At 33.7% G+C, this 8,238-nt stretch overlaps 1 protein-coding gene across 1 annotated transcript; it reads right to left on the bottom strand.

The window, feature by feature from the left end:
- Positions 1-438, bottom strand: LOC146997711 (DNA oxidative demethylase ALKBH2-like). The gene has a single exon (XM_085814379.1). It carries the CDS (start codon positions 436-438, stop codon positions 1-3), a length of 438 nt encoding a protein of 145 aa, XP_085670505.1.
- Positions 439-8,238: the final 7,800 nt, after the last annotated feature.

Raw genomic sequence — 8,238 nt, 5'->3', positions numbered from 1 at the left:
TCAGGATGTGAGTAATATAATTCTCTCTTGCATCACTCGCTTTGCACCGTAACTCAGTGTAGGAATGCAGTAGGAAGGATCCAGGGAGCTTTCCTCGCCTTTGTGCGCAGATATCTTGGCATCTCCGTCAGGGTATTTGTTGAGCAGAACGTAATTATATTTTTCGTCGGCGAGGGCTTCCACTTCACTTTTTATTTGGTGCAGCATAGGAGTCCAGGCCTGGGCGACGATCGATGTTCCCGAAAAACTGTAGGTGAGTCCATCTTCATCCCCGAAAGCGCAACAAAGTCGAGTTGGAATATATTGGTGACCGTAAATATTCAGTTTCACAGGTTGGAAAGGATACGTACAGAGTTCCTCAAAAATAGAATTGGCCTTTTCTTTACTATGAAAATCTTTGAAATAGGATAGTGTTAACTGATCATCAAATATTTCCATCGTGAGAGTTAAGAATTACTGCTTTGAAGTACAATTCGTCAAGATTTGCAATGAATTGAGAAATCTACTGAGATCGAATATTCCTAAACTTATTTATATAATCATTTACTGATAAATAAGGATCATTTGATACATTCTTTTAATCGGTAATCGCCTTATTTATTCCGATAACATCATGTTTTCCAGAACGATGTCGATATATCGAAACTTGTCATGATGAATCATCTAAGGATAAACAGATAGGATAGCCCGTATCACCATAAGTTGGTAAACCATCGATTACAGAAATGAGGACCTGTTAAAATAGGATGTGTACACATCCCATTTTAAGAAGCCTCACTACAATTACTAAAATGTACGAAACAAGTTAAAAATAACACCTAAAATTAAATAAAGCTCATATACATGGTAAGAAAATAGAAGAATTAAGCTAAAATTATGAGCCTGTTTGAAATTAGGAATGTTAAAACGTATGAAAGTCGTTACAAATTAAATGAAAGTTATGTGAAAATATAAAAATTCTTAGTATGTTGGAAACTAAAAACGATAAAAATAGAAAAGGAGTTAAAATTTACATCTAGAATTAAATAAGTCAGGTATATGGTAGGAAAATGTAATAAGCAAGTTCAAAATTAAGAATAATTTAAAAATTACAAAGGTTTAAAATGTACGAAACAAGTTAAAAATTACATCTAAAATTAAATAAAATTCATATATATGGTCAGAAAATGTAGGAATTAAACTAAAATTAAAAGTATATTTGAAATTACGAATGTTAAAAACGTATGAAAGTAGCTATAAGTTAAATGAAAGGCATGTACATAGTGTGAAAATATAGCAAATTAGTTAAAATTTAGAGTATGTTGGAAACTAAAAGCGTTAAAATAGAGAAAAGAAGTTAAAATTAAATAAAAGTCAGGTATATGATGTGAAAATGTAGCAATTATGTTAAAATTAGGACTATACTGGAAATTTTGAGGTTAAAATGTATGAAAGACATCAAGTAAAAGTCACGTATATAGTGGGAAAATATAGCAAATTAGTTAAAATTCAGAGTATATTGGAAACTAAAAACGTTAAAAAATAAGAAAGAAGTTAAAATTTACACCTAAAATTAAATAAAAGTCAGGTATATGATGTGAAAATATAGCAATTATGTTAAAATTAGGACTATATTGGAAATTATGGAGGTTAAAATGAATGAGAGAAATCAAGTAAAAGTCATATATATAGTGTGAAAATTTAAAATGGTTAAAAATTAGAGTATATTAAATAGTGTGAAGGTTAAAATGTACAAAACAAGCTAGAAATGTTACATCTAAATTTAAATAAAGTATATGATCAGAAAATATAGGAATTATGTTAAAATACAGACTATGTTGAAGATCACTAACGTTAAAAAGAGATAAAAAAGAGATTTACATCTAACATTGAATAATATAACACATAAAAACGCGTGTTTTAGTAATTACACTCGTAAAATATAACAAATAAGTTAAAAGTATAGCTAACAAGTATGAAAAACCTCTGGGTCAAATGAATTTAATAATAAAAATGAGTAATGTAATTAAGATTACGGAAAGTATATCTAATATTATGAAAAGAAAATTTAAGAAATAAGGTAAAATTTTGAGTGTATAGAATCACTCAATCATTAAATTCGAAAATAATCTTCGTTAAGGGTACCTAGGAAATAATCATCATATACGTAGTAAAACAGTTGGAATACGAAGAAAAAACACAAAGGCTAAAAATTTATTAACGAAGGAAATCACCTCCGGTAAATCAGTCAAATATAATTGTGATGACATGTGGTAGTTTTGCAGATATTCAGTCATAGCATAAATACAAGTAAGAAAATAATTATCTTCCAAAGACGTTATACTGTGAAGGAAACATTTTATTATGCAGTAAATTCTGTTTAAAGAAAATCAAACACGTATTTAATATATGTTTTTAAGAACTCAATATAAATAAGCACACATTATCATATAACTACTCAATATTTAAATCACCAAATTAATAAAACCTCAGCACACGTCCTTTTTCTGTGACGTAACAGCTCGATAATGCTCCCCTGTACCCATTTTCAGATAAGCCTCCGTCCCACGGCTAGCCCTTCCTTCTCGGGATCTCCCTGACAGCTCCAGATCCCTAAAATCCCGGTCCAGAACTCTCATTAAGCCTCTACTTGTAACAAATATCTGTCTTTCTACTCCTATGGCTTTAAAGAAAAATATGTTATTTGCCTTACAGTTTATCGTTCAATTATATATTTTCATTGTACAAAATTGCATTCATTCGAAGAATTCAGTTTGTATTTTCCTCTGTATAAAAACTGAATGTAGAGAAGTTAGATGTTTAAACGACTTCCACATTTTCCCAAGACCGCAAGCAAGATTATCCCTTCCTTTTCAGCCCCCCCGTGAAAAAAAGAGTTGTAAATTTACGACTTGACTGCACATAGGCTGGTTTCGAATATGGAGATAAGAAAGGAAAGAGTGGCCAAACCGGCATCAGAAGTTAAGCACTGCTCCGAAGCTTCGGTCACCAGATGCGGTGCTTTTGTTTAAATTCAGAAGCTCGCTTGACAGCGCTCTGATAGTATTTCGACACGCGGCTGTTCCATACAAATCGAAAAATGGGACACTTCCACATAAAAGAAACATTCCTAGTGTGATGGATAATAGCAGTTTGTATAGTTTAGTGATACTTACGCAAAAATCACATCTTGGTTATTTTTCGATAACTAACAACAGCGATTTGGATTATGAATTTGTTTTATAAAATTCTAAGCTGTTGAACTACAAAAATATAGATTTTAGCAAAGATGTCATGCTTAAAGAATGAAAAATACCTTACGGTACCTTAAAAATTGTATACATCTTTCGATACCCTTGATAGATTATTCGCTACTTTTATTTTACGTTCAAAACGCCAAAATGTTTTAATGCATTGCATTTTCCTGCATGGGTATAACCTAACAATTCTACAACTTTACGACTCGTAAATCGAATTTCATTTATCGAATTTAGTTTTAAGTGATCCTGCCAAAATAATGCTTGAAAAATCCAAAATATTTAAGCATTTTCATAGAATAGCGCTTGCCTTTTATCTGCATCTACTTATAGATGTTATTTATTAAATTGTAATTGCTTTAAATCAATATTAAAATTGGTAAATACTCAAGGTAGCAGAAGAAAATGAAAACTGTGCGATCTCTCAGACTGCAATTTAATCAAGTCATAATAAATGGTAATTCCACATACCTGTAAATAAAACCGTACACCTTAAGGTTTGTTGGATTAGGTTGTGTCTTTTAAATTTATTTGCTTAGCCTGCAAAGGATAGTTGCAATGACTTCCAAAGCTGAATAAAACTTTTAATACTTTAATTCTAATACTCTGGGTGAGCTGGATGCATTTATATGTGCATCTGTTGTAGAGACATTAAGTATTTTTTTGAAAGCAGGAGAGATGAAAAATGACCCATGCCCTAGCCGGGACTCGAACCATGGACCTCTCGAATACGCATCAAGCGTGCTGACCTCTACACCACGAAGCCATGCTAAGAAGGCGGGAGAAATACCTTATATACCCCCTTTTAAAGGGCGACTGGGGTTTTAGGGGATCCAATCGCCAAATCCTGGTGGTGAAGAATTATCATTCACCACCTTTTAGTTCGGGCGCCACTGTAGAGTCATTAGGTTATTTTGAAGCAGAAGCGATGAAAAATGAGCAATGCCCTCGTCGGCACTAGAACCACGGACCTCTCGAATACGCGTCGAGCGTGCTGACCACTACACCCCGAAAGCATGCTAAGAAAGCGGAGAAATACCTTATACATTCCCTCTTTTAAAGGGCGAAACTTGCAACTCTAAGGAGCAAAACGTAATTACACCACTTTGATTATAAAATATCTCTGCGAACAAATAAGCCTCAAAATAATTGTTTATAACACAGTTGTATCTAACAGTTATTGATATAGTTTTATATCCTCTAAGGTTTGAAAGTCTGAGTGACAGAAATAAAGTATAGAAGTTTTGTGTGGATATGAAGAAATAACTGAAGAAGTTACAAGAACTTTGTTTTCATATGGATGCTGGCCTCCAGATTAATAAAACAAACACAAACTTTGAAGATACTGATAATTTTGGGCTCTTCAAGAAGCTGATAAAATGTAGAATTTTGACAACGGATTGTAGGATTCATTAAAAAACTTGATGTATAATTCAAAAACTAACTTGCTGCCAGAGCCATTCCTAGCAGGGCTGCAGCGCGAAAAAGTACGCCGGCGGCGAAAATCAGGGTCGGCCGGACTCTCGCGATACCACGCCTAAATATTTTAAATTCTTTAATCATTATAAGTGCTTGTCATGTGTAAGTACTTTGCATACAGTTTGTCAGATGTATAAGTACTTAGTGAATATAAAATAAAAATTTTATTAATTATTGAGCATTTATTTCAATTTGGGGGCGACAATCTCGGGAAAGTACGCAAACTGCCAATGGCCTAGGAACAGCCCTGCTTGCTGTCCAGTTTGTATAACTTCTCATAAAGTAGATTTTCAAAGCTTATAACTTGATATATTTTAGAATATTAATGAATAAAGAAAGATTTAAGGATCTGAAGTTATAATAAATGCAAAAAAGGAACAGTGTGAAAGGTTAGAGTTATTAGATATTATTAAGTAAACGGCAAATATAAAGCCAACAAGAATGCAATTCTAACTTTACATATTTCGTTACGTATGCTTAATATCTTGTATACATATCCTTTACTTTGGTTCACATAAAAAGAAACATATAAGGAATATTTTTAATCCAAAAAAATACATGAGTAATTTTTTACTCATTTTGGATGGTTCATTGAAAAATACAACTTAGTGAAGAATTATTATTCAGTTATGAAGTATACATAAACTGGTGCAAAACATATGATATGCATATTTTTCGGTGAAACTAAAGCTTTTGATTTCGATAATTACAGCATTTTAGTTCAAGATGCTTTTCAGTCAAAATTTCCTAAACATATTCAGAGCTTCCCAGTGCTTGTTAGCAGGTCATTGTTTGATACTGCTCCTCAATTCTATTAACTGTAAATTTCTTTCACAATGATATGTTGTAAGCACAGAATTTGTCTTAAATAATACTTGTTTAATACATCACATACATACAAAAAAATTAGTTATCCGTGTTAATACAACATGACTTTGTCTGGATTTGATTAGGAAGGGAGTTTAAAAGGTTCTGCACGTATGTCAAATCCAGCTTTTACTTCGCTGGGCATCGTTGAAGATTTGAGCACTTAAAATCGCCACGTTGAGGGATTGCTGATTGTGGCATTTCATCTGCTGTTCCAAAAAAGGTCCCTCAAATTTTCGAAAGGAATAAAATCATCAGATTTAGTGGAAAAGTCCATGCACGGGAGGATTTGTGAGTGTCATCATGCCAGTCACGTATGTATGCAGTTCTAGGAATTCTACTGCTGTCAGCTTTAATCATGGGAGTGTCAGCGGAATACTTTTCATGACGATGTTGACAACACGTGATCTTTGAGAATGTTTATTTAAACATACTGATGTGCATGCAAATGCTCACCTCGACAACTGGGCTGATGAGATAGTAAAAAAAGTACTTCAAAACTGCACAGATCCATTTGTTGGCCTGAATTACACGTTGCATACATTTTAGGTGGAATGCTTCCCTGGGATTTTGGTTAACTGAACACCATGTATCATTTGAAAACAGAAAAAATCGCGATTCATTAGACCACATTACATGCTTTTAACTTCTACTGTCCAAGCTTGATAATTTCTGACCCAGAGGAAATGTACATACGTGAGCAAAAGCTTCCTGCAAGTTACCCAACTCTAAATACTTATTACATGGAGTTTCTATCACACTGTCCACTTGGAAACGTGTTGGGATGGATCTTCATTCTCTCACTGCAGCAATTCCTGCGATGTTTGAAAGTGATTTATTTGCATCTACAAGCCACGCAACACGTTCACTGCCCTTCTGCCCTTTTTATAACCACAATCCTGACATAGTGTTTCATTGCCACGTTGTTATGTTTGTAGACACATCACACAATTCGCTTTGAAACACTGACAATTCCGGAACCTCACTGAGTAGTGACGAGGATGGCCAAATATGATTGTCCCTTTTTCCAAATCTTTCTACTCCTCCATCTTAAGGAGAAATAATCACATAGAAAAATACTTCTTCCCTTCTCAGTACTATTTTGTAATTGTCGCATCGAGCTGAGCTGAATGCAACACTAAATATATGTGGAAGCTTGGCTCGCTTTTTTGTATGATGCACTACACACTTCAAGCAGTGGATTAATTTTAAATGACCCAAACTTTTAATTACAACATAACTACAGATTAAATTAATACTGATGATATTTGCATCGGAGGAAAAATCCGACCGACCGCAGCGACGACGGAGCTTGAAGTCTGTGTGAACGCCTCCTTAAAATCTCCGTTCAGATTACAGCCAGAGATTCGGGCACCCGGTTGGCGAGTAAAATAACAAGTTCATTTAGTGTCGCTACAGTAATCTTACAGAAGAATTCCTATACCAACGAAAACGTGGCATCTCCTCTGTGCTATCTGTAGTGATTTAATGAAACATCTGTGTTGTCACAGCAGTGACTGATTTTTTTCTCCAGTGAGTTTATCTGAAGTCGAAATATATCGAGCCACTTAATCAGAAAGTAGTGTTTATATTTCATAATATTTCTCCGATTTTGTCAAAAATGAGCTATTTATATATATATAAAGAAGAGCCACTTTCTTTGTTTGTGTGCGTATAATTTATACAAATCTAGTTTTATTTCAATCTTGATGAAATTTTGCACACTTGATATTCAAAACAAAAAGAAGGTTACTGTCAACATAAGATTTCGAAAAACTACCACCCGAATGGGTCCCTATTCAGGACGTTTCTATTAGAACACTGCATTCACAACCACCCAACTTAGTTTCACGTCGCCGTTGCTGCATTGCTGCTGTTAGTCAACGTCTAAATGCTAAATAAAGAATGTATAATTTTTTTACAAAAAAATAAATATTAGTATTCTGAGATCTATTTAATTTACATAACACTCATTTTATATTTGGAATTTTTATTGTCGCTTCTCTCTTTCTGTTTTCCAGCCAGAATACAAATTAGTTCGCGTGTATTTTAGGTGAGGTGTATTTAGGTATATAGGTGAGGGTTTGAAATTGTTAGGTCAGAGCGTATTCTGCCATTTAGAAGGCCATGTTACTAATTTTACAGTTCTAGATAAGATCACTGATTGCTGTCTTCGGCGTTGCTTCTTGTCAATAGTTAAATCCACGCCGGTCAATTAAGCTTTTGAATTTCTACTCTTAGTTCTCACCATAAATGCTGACAGATTTGTAAGCGCCAGAAATGCCTTCTGTTCATCTATTTGAGTTTTAAGTAAAAGTATCTTTTTCACAATTCTCAAGCTTCTGTACTTTAATTTTAGAAGTAGAGATAAGTCGTTTTATGCCTGTCGAAATGGTTGGTGACATTTTACGGTTGTAAAAGAAGTTGAAACTTACAATATTCCTAAGCAGTTTCAATTTCGAAATCACAACATTTATCTTGGGCTCAGTTCGCCATTACCGCGTTCAGCCTTTTCCGAATATTTCGAAATTGGTTATAGTTATTTTCCGACAAAATACATATTTGATAGAAAATCAAGCATCAGGTCTTATTAAAACCGTTGCATGGTGCCGAATTAGTTCTACAGTTTTAATTGAACTTGATAAAATTTTGCCCA

Source organism: Stegodyphus dumicola, chromosome 4 (assembly GCF_044657685.1).
Source record: "Stegodyphus dumicola isolate Sdum_Otavi_A_Nest chromosome 4, ASM4465768v1".
Classification (NCBI taxonomy): domain Eukaryota; kingdom Metazoa; phylum Arthropoda; class Arachnida; order Araneae; family Eresidae; genus Stegodyphus; species Stegodyphus dumicola.
The sequence above is the reverse complement of the archived record's forward strand: the minus strand, read 5'-3'. Positions and strand labels throughout refer to the sequence as shown.

Coding starts and splice junctions, on each gene's coding strand:
- LOC146997711 (XM_085814379.1), bottom strand. CDS start 438: ATGGAAATATTTGATGATCAGTTAACACTATCCTATTTCAAAGATTTT.